This window comes from Aphanomyces invadans, assembly GCF_000520115.1.
Source record: "Aphanomyces invadans strain NJM9701 unplaced genomic scaffold supercont1.2, whole genome shotgun sequence".
Lineage (NCBI taxonomy): Eukaryota > Oomycota > Saprolegniomycetes > Saprolegniales > Verrucalvaceae > Aphanomyces > Aphanomyces invadans.
This window is the reverse complement of record NW_008580147.1, coordinates 2,461,745-2,482,022: the sequence shown is the minus strand read 5'-3', so window position 1 is coordinate 2,482,022 and position 20,278 is coordinate 2,461,745. Positions and strand designations below refer to the sequence as shown.

At 56.1% G+C, this 20,278-nt stretch overlaps 12 protein-coding genes across 12 annotated transcripts; 5 read left to right on the top strand and 7 right to left on the bottom strand.

Annotated features, from left to right (window-relative positions):
- The first annotated feature begins 569 nt into the window (after nucleotides 1–569).
- Nucleotides 570–2,883, top strand: H310_01616 (hypothetical protein). Its single transcript, XM_008864773.1, has 10 exons — nucleotides 570–788; nucleotides 845–888; nucleotides 948–1,099; nucleotides 1,189–1,270; nucleotides 1,373–1,595; nucleotides 1,666–2,005; nucleotides 2,065–2,162; nucleotides 2,225–2,378; nucleotides 2,429–2,538; nucleotides 2,584–2,883. The coding sequence occupies exons 1-10, from the start codon at nucleotides 594–596 to the stop codon at nucleotides 2,791–2,793; spliced, it is 1,608 nt and encodes a 535-aa protein (XP_008862995.1). The 5' UTR covers nucleotides 570–593; the 3' UTR covers nucleotides 2,794–2,883.
- A 30-nt stretch (nucleotides 2,884–2,913) lies between these two features.
- Nucleotides 2,914–5,096, bottom strand: H310_01615 (hypothetical protein; the record flags this gene model as incomplete). The annotated part of the gene is made up of 7 exons (XM_008864772.1): nucleotides 2,914–3,105; nucleotides 3,159–3,335; nucleotides 3,387–3,965; nucleotides 4,034–4,234; nucleotides 4,292–4,655; nucleotides 4,701–4,781; nucleotides 4,825–5,096. 7 exons carry the CDS (start codon nucleotides 5,094–5,096, stop codon nucleotides 2,914–2,916), a joined length of 1,866 nt encoding a protein of 621 aa, XP_008862994.1.
- Nucleotides 5,097–5,108: 12 nt separating this feature from the next.
- Nucleotides 5,109–7,641, bottom strand: H310_01614 (hypothetical protein). The gene is made up of 5 exons (XM_008864771.1): nucleotides 6,638–7,641; nucleotides 6,528–6,587; nucleotides 6,060–6,466; nucleotides 5,624–5,994; nucleotides 5,109–5,575 (listed from the first exon to the last, which is right to left on the bottom strand). Exons 1-5 carry the CDS (start codon nucleotides 7,598–7,600, stop codon nucleotides 5,457–5,459), a joined length of 1,920 nt encoding a protein of 639 aa, XP_008862993.1. The 5' UTR covers nucleotides 7,601–7,641; the 3' UTR covers nucleotides 5,109–5,456.
- A 255-nt stretch (nucleotides 7,642–7,896) lies between these two features.
- Nucleotides 7,897–9,138, top strand: H310_01613 (hypothetical protein; the record flags this gene model as incomplete). Its single annotated transcript, XM_008864770.1, has 3 exons — nucleotides 7,897–8,837; nucleotides 8,893–9,001; nucleotides 9,049–9,138. The coding sequence occupies 3 exons, from the start codon at nucleotides 7,897–7,899 to the stop codon at nucleotides 9,136–9,138; spliced, it is 1,140 nt and encodes a 379-aa protein (XP_008862992.1).
- A 219-nt stretch (nucleotides 9,139–9,357) lies between these two features.
- H310_01612 (hypothetical protein) lies at nucleotides 9,358–9,920 on the top strand (the record flags this gene model as incomplete). The annotated part of the gene is made up of 2 exons (XM_008864769.1): nucleotides 9,358–9,839; nucleotides 9,917–9,920. The coding sequence occupies 2 exons, from the start codon at nucleotides 9,358–9,360 to the stop codon at nucleotides 9,918–9,920; spliced, it is 486 nt and encodes a 161-aa protein (XP_008862991.1).
- H310_01611 (hypothetical protein) lies at nucleotides 9,893–11,124 on the bottom strand (the record flags this gene model as incomplete). The annotated part of the gene is made up of 2 exons (XM_008864768.1): nucleotides 9,893–10,179; nucleotides 10,238–11,124. 2 exons carry the CDS (start codon nucleotides 11,122–11,124, stop codon nucleotides 9,981–9,983), a joined length of 1,086 nt encoding a protein of 361 aa, XP_008862990.1. The 3' UTR covers nucleotides 9,893–9,980.
- Nucleotides 11,125–11,281: 157 nt separating this feature from the next.
- Nucleotides 11,282–12,592, top strand: H310_01610 (hypothetical protein). Its single transcript, XM_008864767.1, has 6 exons — nucleotides 11,282–11,538; nucleotides 11,599–11,652; nucleotides 11,737–11,877; nucleotides 11,941–12,020; nucleotides 12,084–12,263; nucleotides 12,316–12,592. Exons 1-6 carry the CDS (start codon nucleotides 11,307–11,309, stop codon nucleotides 12,448–12,450), a joined length of 822 nt encoding a protein of 273 aa, XP_008862989.1. The 5' UTR covers nucleotides 11,282–11,306; the 3' UTR covers nucleotides 12,451–12,592.
- A 901-nt stretch (nucleotides 12,593–13,493) lies between these two features.
- Nucleotides 13,494–14,437, bottom strand: H310_01609 (hypothetical protein). The gene has a single exon (XM_008864766.1). It carries the CDS (start codon nucleotides 14,419–14,421, stop codon nucleotides 13,579–13,581), a length of 843 nt encoding a protein of 280 aa, XP_008862988.1. The 5' UTR covers nucleotides 14,422–14,437; the 3' UTR covers nucleotides 13,494–13,578.
- A 320-nt stretch (nucleotides 14,438–14,757) lies between these two features.
- H310_01608 (hypothetical protein) lies at nucleotides 14,758–15,402 on the bottom strand (the record flags this gene model as incomplete). The annotated part of the gene is made up of 1 exon (XM_008864765.1): nucleotides 14,758–15,402. The coding sequence occupies one exon, from the start codon at nucleotides 15,400–15,402 to the stop codon at nucleotides 14,758–14,760; it is 645 nt and encodes a 214-aa protein (XP_008862987.1).
- A 1,065-nt stretch (nucleotides 15,403–16,467) lies between these two features.
- H310_01607 (hypothetical protein) lies at nucleotides 16,468–16,836 on the bottom strand (the record flags this gene model as incomplete). Its single annotated transcript, XM_008864764.1, has 2 exons — nucleotides 16,468–16,725; nucleotides 16,771–16,836. The coding sequence occupies 2 exons, from the start codon at nucleotides 16,834–16,836 to the stop codon at nucleotides 16,468–16,470; spliced, it is 324 nt and encodes a 107-aa protein (XP_008862986.1).
- Nucleotides 16,837–17,184: 348 nt separating this feature from the next.
- Nucleotides 17,185–18,757, bottom strand: H310_01606 (hypothetical protein; the record flags this gene model as incomplete). Its single annotated transcript, XM_008864763.1, has 7 exons — nucleotides 17,185–17,379; nucleotides 17,446–17,670; nucleotides 17,732–17,883; nucleotides 17,930–18,044; nucleotides 18,100–18,366; nucleotides 18,419–18,538; nucleotides 18,587–18,757. The coding sequence occupies 7 exons, from the start codon at nucleotides 18,755–18,757 to the stop codon at nucleotides 17,185–17,187; spliced, it is 1,245 nt and encodes a 414-aa protein (XP_008862985.1).
- Nucleotides 18,758–19,172: 415 nt separating this feature from the next.
- Nucleotides 19,173–19,643, top strand: H310_01605 (hypothetical protein; the record flags this gene model as incomplete). Its single annotated transcript, XM_008864762.1, has 1 exon — nucleotides 19,173–19,643. One exon carries the CDS (start codon nucleotides 19,173–19,175, stop codon nucleotides 19,641–19,643), a length of 471 nt encoding a protein of 156 aa, XP_008862984.1.
- Between the last annotated feature and the right edge of the window lie 635 nt (nucleotides 19,644–20,278).

The following is a 20,278-nucleotide window of genomic DNA, read 5'->3' as shown; positions in this document are numbered from 1 at the left end:
CGGGACCTTGGCGTCTGGGAGCGCGCTGTGCGTCAGGCGCGGTCGATCTCGTTCGCATCTTGAAGTAGAATTCCCTTGCACGCAATGTCATCAGCGAAGGCTTCAATGTTGAGGGCAAATGCAGCTTGGACTTGCCCCAGTTGCCGTCGACTTCCATGGCTGCATTACCGGAAAGTCCCCTTGGCGCGAGCTCACCTCTTCGAACGGACTAGCAACTTTGAAGGCTGCACTCCTTAATACAGCCCTTACGAGATGGGGTACACATATTCATGCAAAGCATTCATCAGCTCATTGTCCTCGTGCGTTGACGCAAGGCTTGTGTCATCGGCGCACTCGCTCCACCTTGTTCTGTCACATCGACCCTATGCCTGAAGCGTCTAGTGCTTGTGACTGTACTTTCCCTTCGTCGCGTGCAACAATGAGCCTTCACATCCGAGCCTACCATTTCCTTCATCATGCTGCTTGCATCGGTCAACCGACGACTTGTTGGCATCATGTAGTTCGAAGAGGTTCTTTATCCGGATGAAACCAAGTATCCGGATTTGCGATCGCAATCACGCGGGCCTCCAGTTATCTTCCAGAAGCCCAACATCATGCTGCGTCTGGGAGTGTTCGGCCGCCGCCAGGTCCGAGCGTCGACGTCGACTGCATGGAAAATGTCTTTCTTGAGCTCCTCCTCTCGAGAATTCAGCGCCGCAGTGAACGATAACACTGGGGCGTTTTCGCATTACGTCCACAACAAGGAAATGGCCGAAAAATCACCAAGTGGCATCCTCAAACCAGATCTGGTACGGCGAGAACCGATGCAGCACCACCGATAGCTCAGAGTGCGGTGTGTGTGTAGGCAACATTCAAACGGCTGCCCAGCTTGGACGAGCCGATTCCAGGGTACGTGTACGCAATGCATGCTTTACCTAAATATCCAATCCCATCGTCCGCTGTTCCAGGCTGCCCGTGCTGAAACCGGCAAGCCAATTACAAGCACCACGAACTGAGACGACGGTGTTGCCAAATGGACTTCGCGTGATTTCACAAGAAACGTACGGCCAGGCGTCGACGGTAGGTCTGTTTGTGGACGCAGGGAGTCGCTTCGAAGATGGTACGGTGATCATTGCCCGATCAAGCCGTCAAACCGCGCTCATCGGAGCTTGCGCGATATGGCGCATATTCCTCATTGCTGCCTTGTAGATTCGAACACGGGAATCACGCACATGATGGAGCACCTCGGGTTTAAAAGTTCACACTCCAGGAGCCATGCCGACCTTGTTCGGTACGTCCTTTTCGTAGAGGTGGTTCGAGGTCATGCTTGTATCCTCTCACCTTTCGAACATGCGAACTCGGAGCTGTGCATGACATCCGTGTCAATTTGCAGGGAATTTGAAGACATTGGCGCCCAGACGACGTCGTCCAGCGGCCGCGAGCAGCTCATCTACACGGTGGACGTGCTTCGTGACAATGTCGATCGGGCGCTGGAGCTGCTCGCGGACGCGTTTGTGAACCCAGCGATCCTCGAAGACGAAGTCGAAATGACCAAAGTCATTATGAAAATCCAGTCTGAGGACCTAAAGGAGAACCCGCAGATGTTCCTGCAAGAGGTATGTATGGTATAAAACCCGGTCGTGATGGCAGCTTTGAACGAACGATCGCACGGTCGACACCGCATAGCGCATCCACAAGGCTGCCTACGGCGAGCAACACACTCTGGGGCGACCGCTCCAGTGCCCGCTGGAGAATGTCGACGCGCTGAACCGAGACACGGTCGTGGCGTACATGAACAAGTTTTTCGTCGCTCCGCGCATTGTGCTGGCAGGGTCTGGCATCGAGCATGCCGTGCTCGTGGAAATGGCCAAGAAGTACTTTGGCGCGCTCAAGGGACCCGAGGTCCCAGAGAAAGTGGCTGTCGAGCCAGCCGTGTACCGAGGTGGCCTCGAGGCGATTGAGAACGTCGACGCACCGTTCTCGTACGCGTCGCTCGCGTTTCCGACGGGAGGATGGCATCATGCAGGTGCGTCCGACCGACAAAAGGAGTGGCTACGATTGCGTTTGCTACCTCAAAACCACTAGATTTAGTGCCAGTGTGTGTGCTGCAGACGCTGCTCGGCGGCGGCGACTCGTTCTCGGCAGGTGGCCCTGGCAAAGGCATGTATTCCCGATTGTACACGGTGCGTGCGTTGGCGTCGTTTGCATCGTTTGTCGACGTAATGAGTCGCTGCGGTCGGCGTAGCACGTGCTGAATCGATACTACTGGGTCGAGTCGGCGCAAGCGTTCTCGTCGCTTCACAACGACACAGGGTTGCTTGGAATCTATGGCGCGTGCATGCCGGAGGCGACCGGTCAGTTGGTCGGCCTCCTCGTCAACCAACTGCTCTCGATTGCATGTACGTGTGCCGCCCACGACGTGCCAGTAGTTGCAAACCTGAATTCGTAGTGCATGGTGTGGACGCGACCGAGTTGTCTCGCGCCAAGAACCAGCTCAAGTCGTCCGTCTTGATGAACTTGGAGTCGCGGATGATTCTATACGAAGACATTGGTCGCCAGGTGCGTTCGCCACCGCAGGTGTTGTTGAACTCTTGGATCGCGTAGTTGCTCACGTACGGTGAACGTGAAAGCCCCGACGTGATCTGCGCCAAAGTCGACGCGGTCACAGCGGCCGACCTCCAGCGCGTCGTCCGGGAGGCGATGGAGCACAAGCCAAGCCTCGTGTACATGGGCAAGCTCACCGACTTTCCGAGCTACGACAACGTTGCCCAAGCCATCCACCAAGTGTTCAACCAGCCATCTCCGTCGCCGTAGCCGCTCGGTGTCGTAGAAGTTTGGTAGGTATAAAATGCATCATGAATTCCCACACACACACAATTCGCTGCGAGTGGCGTTTTCGAGACATGAGACCATGTTGTTTCGACGAGCATGGTGTCAATGCAACGGGGCTACGGGCGTTGCTGCCAGCGCGGCGCGGCGCCGAATGAGTAATCGGAAGCCCTGCATGAGCCTCTGGGTTTGCTCGGGCGTGTCGGTTTCGATATCGATGGTTCGACATGGCTTGGCACAGACGAGGGAGAAGCACCGGTCGGGCGGTGTCTGGACGCTGTTGAGCCGGGCAAACACCTTCGCACACTCGTTTGTTGGTGGCCCGAGGACGGCGGTGGAAGGCACATTACCTGGGTCTGCTTACCAGGCAGGACCTCCACGATGTCCTTGACGTCGACCACGATCTTCTTGCTCGGGTGGCGAAATGCCTCAGGGTGCCGCGCGGCCGTGACTTTGGTCCAGCTCAGCCAGTGGCCGTCCGCGTCCGTGTACAGGTACCGGTCGTGCGTAAACCCCCGGCGGCCATGCTACCCGTCAACATCGTAAATTTTCTTGCTGGTGGTCGTAACAAGGATTACCTTGTGCATGCGAAAGCCTTTTGTCGACATGCGATGGATAAAGTCCCTGACGATGGTGGCTTCGTGTTCTTGGCTCGCGACGTTTGCCGCGGCCGCCGCGGCCGTCGCAGCTGTCGCCGCCTTCAGCTCCGCTTCCAATGATGTACTGTGGTGTTCGGCAGCTTGAATCCTCGCGAGGAGCAGGACCTTCTCCGCCGTCCATTTCGCGTGTTCCGACCGGGTCTCCGCCTTGGCGTGGACGACTTTTTCATGTGCACAGCCAAGCTCGGCATGGAGGAGTTGCACAGTCGCTGCGGGGGTCGCCGTCGATGAAGCGTCGTGACTTGTGTGGGATGCGACCAGTGTCGACTGAGTCGGATCGTAGCGGGGGTGGACCGGTTCCAGGATGGATCGCTCAAGGGCCTCCTTGTCCTGCTCGAGCTTGTCAATGCGTTCGCGATCTGCCGCCGCTCGTGCCATGTGCTCGTTCAGAGCAGCTTCGAGGGACGCCTTTTGCGTTGCGTGGGCCGCGCGCTGTTCTCGTAGTTTGTTCATCGTGGCTTCGTGGGTGTCTTTCTCGATGCCGCCAGGAGTCGAGGCCTTGAAGTCGGCCGGAATACGGCAGCACTCGATTACGAAAGTACGATCAAAGGATGCGCCTGGTCTACCTGCATGAGCTTGTCCAGCTCATTCGTCTCGTCTTCTTCGACGTGGATCTCGCGTTGCAACGATGCAAACAAGCGCAGCTCGTCGTTTCGCTGGCGCTCGAGCGCCTCCAGTCGCTCGGATGTCTCGCGCTTGGCTGCGAGCGTATCTTCCAGACGTTGGTGCAGTTGGTCGACGCGGTCGTGGAGACTCTTGTTTTCCAGCTAGACCACAGCAAGAAGTCCATGGCAGTGGCGGAGCAAGATGGACGGAAGGCTCACCTTTAAGAGATGGACTGTCGCGAGAGCGCGGTCGCGGTCGCCCTGCAACTGGACCGCAAGTGCTTGCTTTGCCTCGGCAGCGCTGCGCTCGCACCGGACCTCGTCCGCGGCAGCCGAGTTTTGGTCACTCATCGCGCCGTTCGTCGTCAAGAGTGCTTGGTTCCACTCCTGGAACTTGGCTGCTTCCGCCAGCGCCTCATCTCTCGCCAGAATCGCATCGTGGAGCTGCGCGCGGAGCATGATTACTTCCTCCCCAAGTGCTGCGTGTTGCGACGAGTCGGGGGCGGGCGTCACCGGATCCGCGAAGTTGGCCGACGTAACATCGGCAAACGTGAGCAAGATCGGTCGTTGCATCGTTTTAATCCTACGTTCGAGTCGTCAGTGACGTCAGCTCCGAGGCAGGTCGTACTTTGCCACGACGACATCGAATGCCTTGTTTTTGGAGTCCACATCGTTGATGGCGCGAATGCGCAGGCCCGGGGTGATGACGCTAAGTGGATGTGAGAGTAGTGGACGTGAGGAGCCGCACGAACCGCGACAGGTCGCAGCTCAGGTAGCAATGTTCGTTGTGATCGGCGGCAAGGTTGTCGCGTTCCTTGCTCGGCACGACGTTGCCGATGCCACAAGTGTAACCCGTGGCATCCTTGACTGGCGTAAAGCCCAACCCGGTGGGCTTGCGCCCGTCAAAAACAATGCTAAATTCCCGTTCCCACACCTGCTCCTTTGGCCCGGGCGGGACTTGGAACAAGTCCTGATTCCCCAGGCCCGAGAGCCTCGGGGACCGCATGCCAGCACACTTGAGCATGGCTCGGAGAGCAACTGTGTTGGCAAGTAGTGCTTTAAATAGCTATCCTAGCGTCGCCGAGTTCTCGAAGCGCTTCGACGTTTCATGCCACGACCGCAACGCACCAAGAAATGTGTGGTGGCTCGACCCACATGCAACCTGATGTCGCCATGGGCAGCTCCGTTTCGCACGGTTAGGTCTTGCTAAAGTCTCTGAAATGGACAGGATCATCCATTTGAGGCAGGACGAAGTGGACGGACGAAGGCCAGCCTTGACCAAACGTCGCCGAGCCATCCGTTTCGCTGCTACTTCGTCGTGATAAGGGAGTCGTCTGAATGCCTCGACACCCCCAACGTAGTTTGAGCCGTGGCCTCGAAGGCGTTACGCAATAAAGAGATCGCACACGCCGTTTTGGATGACATCGACGGCGGACTGGTTGGTGAGCTGAGCGGAGTTGGGTGCAAGTCGCGGCGCAATCGTGGAGAGGGCACAACGAAGCGCTGCACGAATTCCATCAACACGATGTGGGGATGGACCCAGCAACTTACTTGGGGGGGCGTGGGTAACAGCCAGGTCAACGTCATGGTGCTTGAGCCGTCTACTAAACATTCCCATGCGGCGAAGAGCTTCGACATCGTGCGCGCCATCTCGTACGTTTGACAAATCCACGACGAGGCCTTTGACGCCTCCTGATCCCTTCCCATCCACGTCGCCCACGTTTAAGAGTTGCTCGAGGGCTTTTTCAATCCCGTCCCAGTTGGCAAAGCAAACCATTGCAGCGTCCACACGGACAATCATGACGTGGTCTTGGTAGATGTGGACGTCATCGCCGTTTTCCGTGAGGGGCTTGTGCGCGACGCAGGTGGTACCAATGGCATTGAGCCGAGTGATGCTGGTGCCTTCGGGGGGCATGACAACGCTATGCCAAACAAACGGAGGCGCGTCAGGAGGAATTTCCAACGGGGGGGGCGCTTCCAGATGTACCTGAGGCAGAGCGCAGCGAGAGCCCCGACGAGAATGCCGCCAAGGAAGGTGCATGCGCACGCGACGGCCCACAGCGCCAAACTCATGTACAGTCGACACCGGACCATCGTTCGAAGTTCGTCCTTGTCCATGAATGACACGGTGGAGACGACGACGATGGCGGCAAGGGACGGCAACGGCACCAGGATGTACACTTTCGAGAGCAAGACGCCGATGAGGGCCATGGTTGTGCAGAGAGTCGTGACGGCAGTGTGGCTGTACTTGGCGTTGATTGCTGTTCGAGCAAGCCCCCCCGCCGGAGGAAGCGCCTGGAACGACCCTCCGATCACGCATGCGACGCCGTACGCCAGGAGTTCTTTGTTCGGGTCGACATCGATGTGGTGGGCTTTCTGGGGGCTATCGGGAGCCTACAATGCACCATGCAACATAGCTTGGGTGATGCATAGCTTTGCGTCGATGCACTGGTACCAAAGCTAAGCGGTGGCGAGCACCTGCATGTGCCAACACAATCGTCGATATGTACGAAGTCTAGGAAGCGGGATGGACATGCAGGCTCCACATTTGAGAAGTCAACGCACCAGCGCAATGATCAACGAGTCCCACAGCAAGGTCACGACCTCTTCGACTTCTTGGCTCACGACGTGGTGAAATGCATGTGTCACCGTGAACGAGTCGTAAAGGGATTGATTGCCGTGGTGAGTACGATGCGTGGACGAGGCATTGGCGTCGTCGTCGGGGAAGGATACCCAGAGGCGCAACATTAGTGCGACACAACACACACCGACGGGCGCAAGGTCGACGAAACTGAGTGTGTGAAGTGTAGGGCAGCGAACTTGGCTTGTCGGCATCAACACGGTTGAGTCGGCGCCATTCGATGGCCGGAACCGTACGGACTGGCGTTGGCGGATGCCTTCCACCGATATTAGCGCCGCGAGGGAAAATGCACCAAGAACGCACGCCTCAAAGTGCACCGCGAAGTGCCACGGCGCCGCTGACATATCGACAACTCCAGCGAGATGCGGGACATGTTCGGCCAGTACAAGCAAACTCGCTCCCCACAGGAATCCTCCCATGGCTGGTCTAGACAGCGGAAGATGCGACCCAACGCGAAACCACCCCAAAACCAGAAGAATGACGCCGGACATGACCGTGATCAGCGTTCCCTTGGCCAAACGTTCAAATTCTTGATCTTCGGGAATGGTTTGGAGCGCGCCACCAATGGACCACGTGAGTTCGGCGGCGTTCGCGAACGACAAAATGCTCGATGTGCCGCACACACAATACACAAACGGGGCGACAATGGCAGTCCGCAGACTCGTCGACACGGGGATGTGCATGCTAGCACCAAACGCGAGTTCCTGTGGCAGCATGACCGCAACCACAACGACGGCCGCCACGATATCGTGGGCCAGATGGCTCTGCCACTGGTAGCCCGGCAGCCATTCCAAGATCGGCATGTGCTCGACCAAGACGACGCGGAGCCGCCTCCACATCCAGTGCCACCACATTTCGTGATCGAGTGCCAAGGCCTCATGCGTCATCCGGATATTATTCGTATACGACCTTTCGCCATCAAGTCAAAATACCTAGTACACACGCAACTTTCGTGCACGACTCGACGGGTGTCGCTTGAGAAGTCTTCCAACAATCGGAACCTCGACGGGGTGCCAATGGCGCCGCGCGGGCTAAGAATAGAGCCCAGTGGCGGGCGAGGGCGGCGTGAAGGGACACCGCATACAATCCTCGAGATGATCTGAATCGTCGCAGCGCAACCGTCAAGCGGTCGTTTCCGTGCCTCATTTTTCGATTTCCGTTCGACAACATCCCAGGGTTTGCGATGGCTGGACGTTGGGTGAAGGTGCTTTTGGGGCTGTCGGCGTTGGCGGCGATCACCGTCGACGGTGCGTGTCCAAACAAGTGCTCGGGTCATGGCTCCTGCGGCGCCAACGACGTTTGTACATGCGAACAAAACTGGATCAACGCCGACTGCTCGGCCCGCCAGTGCCCGTTCACCCGCGCGTGGCAAGACACAGCTAGCTACGACAACGACGCGCACTACTATGCGGAATGCGGGAACCGCGGCATCTGCGATCGCTCAACGGGGATCTGCCAATGCGATGAAACGTTTGTCGGAGCGGGCTGCACACGCCTCAAGTGCCCCAGTGACTGCTCCGGCCACGGCAAGTGCATGTACATTGAAGACTTGGCGGTCTCCCCCGACAAACGCGTGGGAGGGAACCCAGACTTCACGACGTTTACGAGCTGGGACCGAGAAAAGATCCAAGGGTGCCGGTGCGACCCCGGATGGGAAGGTCATGCGTGCAGTCGCCGTGTGTGTCCCAAGGGCGACGATCCCCTCACGACGGGCCAGTTTGACATGCATCAAGGCATTTCGCTCACGCATGCCGCGGTCATCAAATTTGTCATCCGGTATGCGGATCCTTACGGCAACGTGTGGACCACGAGCGAAATCACGTCCGGGCTGCCGACGGATGACGCCACCACGTGCGCCAACATCGAAACCGCCCTCCGCCGCATCCCCAACTTTGCCTTGAGTTCACGCGTCCTCAACTCGAACGAACTCGTGGTCGCTCCTGGTGGGGTCGCCGTGTACACTCGCAAGGGGCCAACGACAGGGACGGTCGCGGCGACGGTGGCCGACGACTCTAGCACGACCAACTGCATTGTGTCGTTCCCGGCCGCGCCAGGCACCACCGGTCTCCAGCATTTGCTTGAAGTGGACGTGACGCCTTACACGGCAGCGGGTAGCCAACCTATGTACGTATTTCCCGATCCAGTTCAGCATGGCCGTTTACGGTGAACGTTGTACTAGTTCGGCTGGTGGTGGATCGACGACGGTCGCAGTCGTGGAACATATTCCAGGAGGCAATGCTGCCGGGGCGTTGGCTCGGCCGCTTACCGAGTTGGCCACCTGCTCCAACGTAAGTCTGCCCATGTTTCGATCGACGATTCACAACATGGAATGTAGCGCGGCATCTGCAACGGCGAAACAGGCCAGTGCCAGTGCTACACAGGCCACAAGGGGCTCGCGTGCGAGCTGCAGGAAGCCCTTGTGTAAAACTCCGCAGCGGGCATGGAAATTGTGTTGTATAACGTGTGCTTGGTGATAATGAACCACACTTCCGCCACACTGTCGTATCTGCAACTTGACTGTGGACACTTTTTTATCAAATATTTACCAAATTTCGATTCAATTTAGGAAAGTTTCGGCAAAACCAGCGCAATTGTCGAATATTGTGTGCATCGCATCCACGAAAATTGAACGACCCTACCTGCAATGTTGCTTCATCGAGCTGTAAGCCGTGCCGTCGGTGGTCTGCGGGGAATACGGCCACGCCCGGAGCTGGCCCGTACGCAAGACCTGACGAGCACTGACACCACACCAAGGCTAATCCATCCTCGATTGAGCTCGTCGTGGAGCAAGGTCCTAGCTTCCAAAGTCGTGGAGATCGACGAAAACGACCTCGAGGAGAAGTTTGTCAAAGGAGGAGGCAACGGCGGCCAAAAGATCAACAAAGTTCGCAACTCCGTCTTCCTCAAGCACATTCCCACGGGGCTCTTTGTACAGTGCCAGAAAACGCGCTCCCTTGACGACAATCGCCGGGTCGCACGAAAGTTGCTGCATACCAAGCTCGACGATTTCGTCAATGGCACCGCGAGCACGCGCAATGCGAAGATCCAACTTGCACAAAAGAAGAAGGCGAAGAAGAAAGCAAAGTCCAGGCAAAAGCACTTGAGTGCTGCGGCGAAACGTTTCTCGTCTGGCAGCGAGGGACGGGTGACTCCACCACATCTAGACGACGAGGCAGACGATTCGGACGATTTTGACGATGAAGGTGATGTCGACACCAGCGACGAAGACGACTATCAAACTGGGAAGGAGCCACGCGATGGCTCTATTTAGAACGACATATCACTGGGTTGGGACGCTTTGTCTGGTTGTTTCTGGCTGCGACTGCCTTCGGGGGGCAAGTGCAAGGGCTCGAGCTTCAGTTTCCGTCGATCGCGCTTGATGCCGAGCTTGATGTTGTCGAGGGCGTGGCCTGTGATCGAGTGGAAGTGGGCCACCTTGTGAACAAAGAAGAGCCCATTAAATTCCCTACAACAGCCACACGCTATCTGGTTAACATGGGGCACGTGGGTGGCTGGCTACCTACGCGAGTTCAGAGGGGAGTTGGTCGCTGTGACCGGCAAATGACGTCAGTTCAAACGCATAATCTCCCAAGTGACGGATCGATCGAACGACATGGGTCGGTAGCGCAAATGCAGCCACGGTCAGCACACATATGCAGCGGCGGCGATGGCGAGCGAGCAGGCCACGCACCGCGCGCAGGAACTGGTGCAAATGACACCGGTGGCTGAAAGTCATGTCGTCGCTGAGCCACGGAGCCGCGAGATCCGTCAAGACAAAGCGAACGATATCGGTTGCGCCCGTGTGCGTGACCTCCAAGGCGTGCTGCATGGCCGAAAACACATTGCGGTAGGCCGATTGCAACGACGGCATTGATGGATCTATCGACAATTCTTGCCAAGTCGACTTCATCGCGTCGGCTATTGGCTTGGATAAGTCAAAGCTGTGGCAAAATCGAGTATCTGTCACTTTGGGGAGCGTTAACTGTGGCTTGTCAGCGGTATACTTCTCATACTGCCACGCAATCGTGAGTGGCGCGGAATTCTCGTTCGATGGCTGTGCGACCAACGCGGCCTTGAGCTGTTTTTGAGCAGTGCTGAGTTCCAACGGTAACGTGGCCGCCAAAGATGCGTCGGTGTAGACAAAATTTTCGTTGGCTAGCCCCTCGGCAGCAAAATATCTTGCCAGGTCAGTCCCGTACGAACCGTACACGGAAGACTCGACAACAACCATGGACCCGAGCAGGTATCCCCCGCCCAAGACAGCGTCGAGCTCCCGCAATCCGCTTGACGTCAAGATTTGGTCATTCGTGAATGGTTTGATCCCGCGAGCTCGAACGCTTGGCACTGCTGGCGACAGCGGACTCGACGGCGATTGCTGTGCCGCAGCGCTCGCTCGTCGGAAGGTCGACATTGCAGATGGCACCTCCGAACCAATCAAATTGCGTGTCAAACCTCGTAGACCTATCAAGTTCGAGGGTTTTGTATCCAATCCCAATGCATTTTTGAAAATTATAGCCAATCAAATTACTTCGTCAATAGCCAATCACCGATGGAATCACAGCGCTACCGCAGCATCGTATTGCCTCCCCGACAATGGCTCAAGGGTCGGCCGATGCGCTGGCGATGTTCGCGGGCCCGTTGGCCGTGATCATTGGCCTTGTCTTCCTGACCCCATTGGGTTCTCTCTTCAGTGGCACTTCATCCGTGGTGGCAGTGGTGTTCATAGTCGCGACCCTGCTGCTCCAGTTCGTTGTGGTCCGTCGAACAACACATCACACAGTTCGAACGACCCAAGAACTGCACATTCGTCGCAAAATCCAGCACGGTATGTGGACTGGTCGCGCAAAGCGCACGCAATGGCATCGTTGCGATGACAGAATTGTAGCGGGGTCTGGTGTCCTAGTGGTCGTCGGGTCGTTTTTTGCTAGCAGCTTGCAAGGTGAGTGTGCACCGCCCAACACTGTTGCGAATGCACACTGCTGTTTCCCTCGATCGAAATGACATCGTTTGTGTGTGCGCTTAGTCTCGATCGTGCTGGCGTGCTCGGCCGCGGCGTTTTACATCGTCGCCCAACTGCGACAGCAGTACAAGGTCGTCAACTCGACCTACCTGCGCGTGTTTGGACCGATTTTGCGGCAGCACGAGATTGCCCATCGGCTTCCCGGTGCGTCGTCGTTGGACTCTCGAATGGCCGAGCTGTCGTTGACAATAAACGTTTCTGTCGCAGGGGCGTTTTGGTTCCTCTTGGGCTGCTGCGGCAGTCTCCTCCTCTTCCCAAAGGACGTCGCCCAGCTCAGCGTGCTACATGTACGACGTGCTTCGCGCATGCCGTTGACCTGTGATGCCATCGTTCACGTGACCATCATGTAGCTGTCGCTGGGAGACCCATGCGCTTCTTTATTTGGCTTGACATGGGGCCACCACACGTCCAAGCTGTCGAACGGCAAGACGATTGCAGGTGTCGTCGGGTGCATGTTCGTGTGCTTTGTGACGAGCGTTGGGTTTTTATCGGTCGTGGATACATCCATTCAACACTTGAGCGGCATCCAGGTAGACGATGCAAATCCTTCGGAACCTGTTGACTTACACGACGCTGATCCAGCGTGTGGGCGTGATGGCTCTGTGTGGTGCTGCCGGCACCTTGGGCGAAGTGTTATATGTGGGCTGCGACGACAACTTGTCGCTCCCGCTCGTGTCTGGCGGGGTCATGTCTATGGTTTGGCGGTTCATCGCGTAATTGTCGGGACGACGGTCAGAATTGCGGTGATGAATGAACCGTGGCGAGGAGCCATTTCAACGAACTTGTCTGCAAGAGCGGTGATCCGAGTAGCTAGGATTGTTATCGTATTGAACGCTGTATCGAGATCTTTGGTGATGCGCCATGCCGTGCAGGGGAGAGAGAATCGGGTTCGATGTCGATCAGAGAATTGTAGTCAAATCGAATCACGAGATCATCGCAAAGTGTTCCTCACTTCGACAGTCGACGCCGCTCTCTCTACCCACGCGCTATCATGTTTGACGAGGATGTGTGGACAAAAAGACCAACCTCTCCACATGGGTGGAGGGCCAGTGAGTATATGTCCAATTCGTGTTGCAGAATGAAAAATTGGAGACAATCACGGGAAGGATTGAACACAGAGTGTGATCTGCGGCGACCAAACGAACGCAAGCTACATCTACACTGTCGTGGACAACATGTCGGGCACACAGCAGCAGGTGCACGTGCCCGAAAGCAAGGCAACCAGGGAGGCAACGCCGACGCCAATCGGCAGCCTCGTACTCTATGCCCAGAACACTTTCCGCTTCGTTCTATGCCCATTGAACGACTAGAAACATCCCGCGGGTTGTTGGCGAGCGGGACCATTCTCAGTCTTCTCCACGTCCTGGCGCAACTCGATCAATGGCAATCCATCCACGGCGGCAACTCGGTTGAAATGACTGGTGCCGACGGTGCCGCTGCCGCAGCCACTCAGATACAAATGATGTTTCAAACGAGATTTAAACGTGTTTGATACTTGATGTTTCAAACGAGATTTAAACGTGTTTGATACATGTTTGATACATGTTCGAAACGCGCTCCAAACGACTCAGTGTAACCGAACGAAACCAATTCCTAGTGTGCATACATGGACTGGCGTGGACGACCTCGGCGCGAAAGGCCCGCGTGGTCCGCGGACGGAACTCTTGGTACGACGCAGGTCTGATGCTCTAAAAGCGTGTCTTGACGCAAGAAGGCCACTGAAGTCGTGGCAAAGATGCCAATTACACTCCAGTCAGAGGTAAATCCGACGAGGCATACAAGAGGACTCGATGTTCACCGCGACAACGCTACTGCATTTCAACTTTCAGGACGGCCGAGCGAGTGCTACTTCTCTTTCAGGTCCTTCTTCGTTCCCGACAGGGTTATCGACTGCTTTTTCATCTCGGCTTTAACGGCGCCCTTGAGCTTGATAATGGACGGCGACCGGCCTTCTTTGTTGAGCTGGATTGTGTTTTGGTTCCAGTCGCTTTCGTTCACGATGTTGTATAAATACGATTGCAGCATGTACTTGAGGTTGAACCCGACGAGGTTGCTCCATGCTTCGCCGACGTCGGGTGTCGCTTCTATATCAAGCCAAAACATCGCCACTTCGACAAACGTGCTGGCATATGCGGCAAAATGATGTGGTTTGACCTTGGGGATCGAGCGGTGGCGGTGGCCCAAGTTGCGGCACCGTTCGATTGCGGTCGCCTCGGGTGCGCCTGAATCGTTGAGGAGAAACTTCATGGCTTTGATCAGGACTTCGATTCGCCTTCGGATGCCAGGAAAGATGTCCTCAAACCCTGGGTCCCGTTGAAAAAGCCGATGGAAGAATTCGTCGTAGAACAGCACGATCCCGTCTTTGTTGTACGACTTCATCTTGGGCGTCGCTGCCTTACAAATAATCTTCCACGACCGGTTGCATTCCTTCACGTAGTTGTCTTGGTACGTTGGGCACATGGGCATGTTTGGGGGCATGTAGTGCTGGTAATGATCCGAAGGTGCCAGTGGACGGTTGAACTGGCCGGACCAGTCAACTTCGGCCTCGGGCCCAACTTTAGCCACTGCCGACAGCACGTCGTCGTCGCCCCTGGAGCTACGCGCCCCGATGCTTCGGGATATCTTCGAAATGACCGTGCTCGGCTTCATGGACCGAGTCCGGATCGTCGAGGATTCCACGCCACCCATCGTTTTTCAACTTGTGCTGGTGAAAATCTCGTTGGTGCCGTGATGTCAGTTTTCACGTAACGGCTCGCTGCATCGGTTTCACTCGTAACCGTTCAGCATGGCGAATTTCCAAACGTTTTGCTTGGAGCACGAAGCCAAACGCCGTATATAATCATGTCGTGGCAACTGGTGCTGGGAGTGTCTGCGGCCGCTATCTGCGTCGTTGTCTGCGCCGTCTTCATTCGCCGCCACGCGGCGTACGTTATCAACCCTCTTGCCCAAACCATCTCGATGCGATGTGCCCTCGCGCTTGGGCTCGGGGGGGTGTTCTTCTTTGCAAAGCTCACGCTTGTTGTGTCATCTTTGCAACCTTCCGTCCTCCACATTGTAGTGGACGCGGCCGCCGCGACTCTTGACACGCTTTTCGCCGCGTCCGCATTCTTCCTCATGGTTGTGCAGGTCGGTGGCACCGAGCGAGCGATTGACGTCTTGGCCAAGCATCAGGCGCAGGTCATTCCTCCGACACCAGCGTTTGCCTCCCCCTGCGACGATGACACACAAGACTACGACCAAGTGCGCCAAGCGCGGGTCACGTACATGGCGCACCGTCGCGTGATGCTGCAGTTTGCGCTCGTCCATCCTGTTCTCGTCACGGCAGCCGCCGCCCATGACGCAACAACTTCCCGAGTGAAGACAAGTGGTGCCGCGATCCGCGTCGTTCTGGCGCTGCTGGACGTGGGCATGACGTGTGTGGCCATCGTTTCGTTGGTACAACTCGTTAAGCGCTTCGATGCCGCGATTGCTGCAAAGTTTCGGCACAAGGGAAAAGCGGTCATTGTGTTGGGTTACATCCTCTTGCGCTGCGTCCAATGCAGTGTGTACAACGGATGCGTGCCTCCCACGTATCGAGATCAGTGCACATGGTTCTGGGCGATGTGTCTGGTGCAACTGGTCGTGCTTACGGCTGGTTTTGCTCGAGTGTTTGCCCCGTCGACATTTCATGCCATGAGCTATGGGCGTCCAGCGCTCAGTCGCGTGTGGGATGTCTTCCAGCACCCCGTACCTGAGTGCCGTACCCTCCACGACACGCTAGCAACCGAGTTCGCCGGCGGGGCCAGCACCAAGCAGCTCCACCACCTTAGGGTGGAATATTGATCGAAGACACATAAACACATTGTTTCATGCTCGATTGTACGATCTTCTCGCTACGATGTGTCGCTGAAGGAAGCCAGCAAGCGGTACCGGATGACCAAAGAATACGTAGGATTTCATGGATTGCAAGTTATGTGGTCGATGTGAGTCCTTCGCGGGTCAAGCGCAAGATGGGATGCCGTTCCAATCGATTCATTTCTTGCAACATCTACCACACATCGCGCGATGAGATGGACGACGTGTGGGAGATCAATCGGGTCGAGGTGATGCATACTTTGGCAGTATTGTAGCGAAGTTCGTGAAATTTTGCCAAGGACAATTCAACCGTGTGGATGCGCCCGTTTGAGAGCTGCAATCGCATGACGACGGAGGGCTGCCAAACATTCTGCAACGAGCTGGACGCAACGTTAATATCCACGCGCCTGATAGGATCAGCGATGTGAACTTGATCAGCGAATAATATAGACGAGCACAAACCAGTCCACGCGATCGAGTCGTGGTATAGCTGTCGTCCGTATAGCCGAAACACTCGATAAGATCGAGGTGGTGTCAATGATACTGGCCACGACACGTAGGGGGAGACTTGATTGTCGGAGAACAGGCTCATAGAACGTAGCTTTGTCAGACACGAGGAAGGTTAGCACGTTCCGCAATGCGGAAGTCACGTCTTGAATTGCCGGGTCTGTCGGGGTCCCTACAGTCTATGTCGAATGAGAGATATGTAGCAGTGACATAGACATCTACATGGCGATATGTATGTTCAAGGACACCGAGAACGGAGCATGCATCCACGTGGGGATGAATGGCTAAGCTGTTGGTGAGGCGCTCTACAGCATCGTGGAAGTCGGTCGAGTTTGCGGAGGTCATGTTGCGGCAATCTTTGGATCAAGCACATGTTATCCGGACGATTCCGATTTATCCGGAAAACACAAATGTATTTTGCGCACGGCGCTTGTTCCCGATGGTCGCCCGCAAGGATTCGCTTCCCCGCTGGACCAATGCTCGTGGATCCTTGTCCTCTTGGGACAACTTCCACTCATCAAAGTTTTCCAATTCGGATTCGATGCTCTCGTTGTCCTTCAGCGTGATGTTGCTCACGTCTTCGTCAGACCTGCAACTTTCGTCGACTCCGACTTGATGGGTAACTGCGTGGCGAAACAGCGCTTTCCCATGCTACTCTCAACGCATTTAGTATCTACAACGACACCATCAGGTTACCTGGCCGAGCCGCCAAACCCTGTGCTCATCCGTTGTCGCTAGCGCAGGGGCACTGCGCACCGCCATCTTGGTTGACATGGATAGGTAGTGATCTCTTCTTATCCGTTGCACTGAAGAAACGAAACTGTCGAACAGTTTATCCGGATGGGACCTACGTCCACATGAGCACACAACAGCACATGGTGGGAGACCCAGCCATGGCGATGATGTGCGCAGAGGAATTGCATCGACAGGACCGTGAAGCCGCGGCAGTGGAGGCAATGGCAGCTCATGCATGGCGCGCGTATCATGCAAGTGCATCCGCTTCCACAAGAGCCTAGTGATTGCAATGTGACCCAGTCTCGCGAGGGTGACATGAATCGACATCATAGCACACACTGCATCAATATACCGCGACCAAGGACTGCTCGCTGACTACTTCTTTTTCTTTCCGCCCTTCTTTTTCTTCTTCTTCTTTTCCAGCTCGAGCTGAGCGGCCCGCTCCGCCGCCTTGCGGTCCGAGATCTGGCGTTGTCGATCCTCTTCTTCCTTGAGCTTTCTCTGCCGCTCTGCTTCGATGCGATCGCGTTCAGTTTGCCGCTCCACGCGTCGTTCGTCCAGCCATTGCTCCTAGAAATGCCACATATCAAACCATAGGTCAAAAACAGCAGTCCTCGAACGGATCTGCGTTCGTACATGCTCCTTTTGCTTTCGTTCTTCTTCATGCTGTTTTCGCATACGCTCCGCCGCCTCCATCTGACCTTTCTTCATTTCGCCTTTCTTGCGCTGGACGGCGTCGTACCGATCCAAGTTCTCGGCCAACGTGCGGGAAATCATAGTCGCATCAGTCAAGGCCACCTTGTTGTTTCCAATGTCGAGACACAACATCGTTTTGTTTTCAGACATGCCTTTCGCCAGCGCCTGCGCAACGTCCCCCGTCACAATCAACGCTGGTATAGCACTTGATGGATGCATTTGGTACCTTTCCACCGTCGATGCCAAGGCGCGTGCGCCACAAGTTGAGGCTAGTTAAGGTTGTGTTGGTGGTCAGCATCTGGCTCAGCGCGGCAATGCCAGAAAAGTCAGCCTCGTCGCTTGTGAGGGGATTGCTCTCCAAGCTCAGATACGTCAGCCCTGAATGACGTATGGGTAAGCCTTCAACGAGATCGAGTGAACCCACCGGAATTGGTGGAGAGCGCCGACGCAAACTCCTTGGCCGTGGCTGGCCCAAACTCGTTGCCCTCAAGTTCCATCTTCACGAGAGAGTTGTTGCGGCGAAGGACATTCGCCAACGCCTGCCAAAGGGTTGTGTTACCCATCCATTCGATCGAATGATGCGGAAGATCTTACCTTGCCCGCCATGTCGTTGAGCTGGTTGCCGCTTAAGTTCAACGCGCGGAGGCTCAAGTTGAATGGAAGCACCTTCGAGAGGGCGCGCGTCGCAACAGAGTTCACACGCAGCAGCGCCTCAACCGGTGTCGTGTTTTCCTTGACGAGGTCGAGCCACACTTCGAGCTTGGGGTTCTCTGCGAGTTCGTCGATCTCTTCTCGGAGCTCGGTGTCCATCTGTTCACGCTTGCGCTTGATCGTTTCACGGAGGTAGCTCTTGGCTGCCATCTGCATGCAGACTCCAGCGTCACACGTGTTGATGGGGAGTATGAAGGCCGACCTGAATCTTGTGCTTCATCCTGGACTCGCGTTCGGACACATGCTCGCGGTCGAATTCTTCCTGCAATCGTAGCGCATCGTCGTTGAAAAATCCCTTCGGTTGAATCCCGCGATCGATAAGCTACACGCAACATGATGAGCAACGTCAAGGGCCAAGCCGGCAACGTACTTCGCGTCGAAGGTCGTTCTGGCCGAGGGAATACGCGTCTGGTGGTGCGCTGTCGTCCGGCGTGACGTTGCTTAAGATCGTATCTCTCTCGTCCGCCGGCAGCTTGTCCAAATCGATGTCGAACTCGTCATCCATGCCAAAGGTTTGCGACGGGTCCATCGTCATCATCATTATCGCCCAAGTTCAATCGGTCGCCGAGGAGACGCGATCTTTCGGGGGGGGGTCTAGAAAACCATTTGATTGGTTGAAACTTTATGTATACTCTTCATCTATATTTACTTTTAGCCAATCAGATACAATCACATTCAACAAGAGATATGTGCATCCCTCGCGGGCACGTTGATGAATTCTGGAGCTTGATGCGTCCTTGCCGACGCGTCCATGCGCCGCTGCATGCGGCCTCAAACTTCGAATCCCCATCGAAGTACATGTGTAACCAGATTTCATGGTCCCACTTCGGTGCCTGCGCGGTGCCTGCATGCAACCGTGAACGGCACCACATGGACGCTTGGATTTCCTGTCCTTGTCGACGTCTCCGCCTGACAGTGCGACTTGTACGCCGGTTCGTCATTTTTGAATTGCTCGCATGCAGCACGCAAGTCCGTACATGCTCTTGCCATCGGCCTTCAGTGGCGAAGTCGTCACGATGTGCGCCAACATCAACTGCCGCAGGTTCGCCAAGGTACACGGCCTGTGCCTCCTTCACAACCGCGTCATCATCCGCCCAATTTTGCCGCCTCAAGACCGAGGCTCGCGATTGCTCCCGAACGTCCCCGAGAAACGACGCAACCACAACCGCCGGTGCCGCTTTGACCAGTGCAGGTCTTACGCGCGAGGCGGCGGCTACTGCACTCGCCACGGTGGCGGGCGAAAGTGCAGCGTTCCAGGTTGCGCCACGTCGTCTCAAACGGGAGGGTACTGCCGACAGCACGGAGGGGGCTCCAAGTGCCGAGAGCCCATGTGCCGTCAATTTGCCAGAGTCGGGGGGCGCTGCCTTGTCCATCGGGACGACGATTGCCAAGACGGCGGGTTGTCCGTGGGGGAAGTGCAGCTGTAGGCAGTAGGTACGCCCCAGTGGCGCTATATTATTGAAAATGGAACCTCCAGATATTGCGTGGCACGCGAGATTCATGCAGGTAGCGTTGGAAGGAAGGACCCACCTGCAATTTCTACGCGTTGTAAAGTGTTGGACTATGGATGAATTACCCACGGCACATGTGAAGTCACACGTGCCGAGGGTGACGTCACAAACAGCGCGCGAGTCGTTCTGGTCCCCCTCCACAACATGCTGTACGTTGCTCCCACGAACCATGCTGTCCCTTCGTGTCTGTCTGTGAAGTTTGCCACTGGTCGTGCACTGCACGGCGGGAGCTTGGCTGAGGCTGCAAGAGACCGCGATGCAGACCAGCTTTACACCACGTACGCAGCACGGGAGCGTGGGATGTTCGTTATGGATGCCTTGCAAGCCTGCACCGTCACGACGTATTGTCGTCCAGGGATGCCTACGTCGCCAACGTGAACCTTCCCGTGCATGGACATGTGCGTCAGTGTCGATCACATGTGGCGGCGCTGTCTCTTGAATGGGAGGCGGCCGAAGAAACGAACCGAAGTTGGGCAAATGCAATTTCACCCCAAAAATTCTCTACTAATCACGAAATATTTGTGAAAAACCGACGCAACCGAAGGGTCAAA

Excerpts from the sequence above, each read along its gene's own strand:
- H310_01609 (XM_008864766.1), bottom strand. The coding sequence starts at position 14,421 with ATGGGTGGCGTGGAATCCTCGACGATCCGGACTCGGTCCATGAAGCCG.
- H310_01614 (XM_008864771.1), bottom strand. The coding sequence starts at position 7,600 with ATGACGCATGAGGCCTTGGCACTCGATCACGAAATGTGGTGGCACTGG. Across the intron at positions 6,588-6,637 it reads ACTCGTTGATCATTGCGCTG|ACTTCGTACATATCGACGAT; the intron begins GTGCGTTGACTT and ends CCCGCTTCCTAG. Across the intron at positions 5,995-6,059 it reads CTCGCTGCGCTCTGCCTCAG|CGTTGTCATGCCCCCCGAAG; the intron begins GTACATCTGGAA and ends TGTTTGGCATAG.
- H310_01616 (XM_008864773.1), top strand. The coding sequence starts at position 594 with ATGCTGCGTCTGGGAGTGTTCGGCCGCCGCCAGGTCCGAGCGTCGACG. Across the intron at positions 889-947 it reads TTGGACGAGCCGATTCCAGG|GCTGCCCGTGCTGAAACCGG; the intron begins GTACGTGTACGC and ends CCGCTGTTCCAG. Across the intron at positions 1,596-1,665 it reads CGCAGATGTTCCTGCAAGAG|CGCATCCACAAGGCTGCCTA; the intron begins GTATGTATGGTA and ends GACACCGCATAG.
- H310_01610 (XM_008864767.1), top strand. The coding sequence starts at position 11,307 with ATGGCTCAAGGGTCGGCCGATGCGCTGGCGATGTTCGCGGGCCCGTTG. Across the intron at positions 11,653-11,736 it reads TTTTGCTAGCAGCTTGCAAG|TCTCGATCGTGCTGGCGTGC; the intron begins GTGAGTGTGCAC and ends GTGTGCGCTTAG. Across the intron at positions 12,264-12,315 it reads AACACTTGAGCGGCATCCAG|CGTGTGGGCGTGATGGCTCT; the intron begins GTAGACGATGCA and ends ACGCTGATCCAG.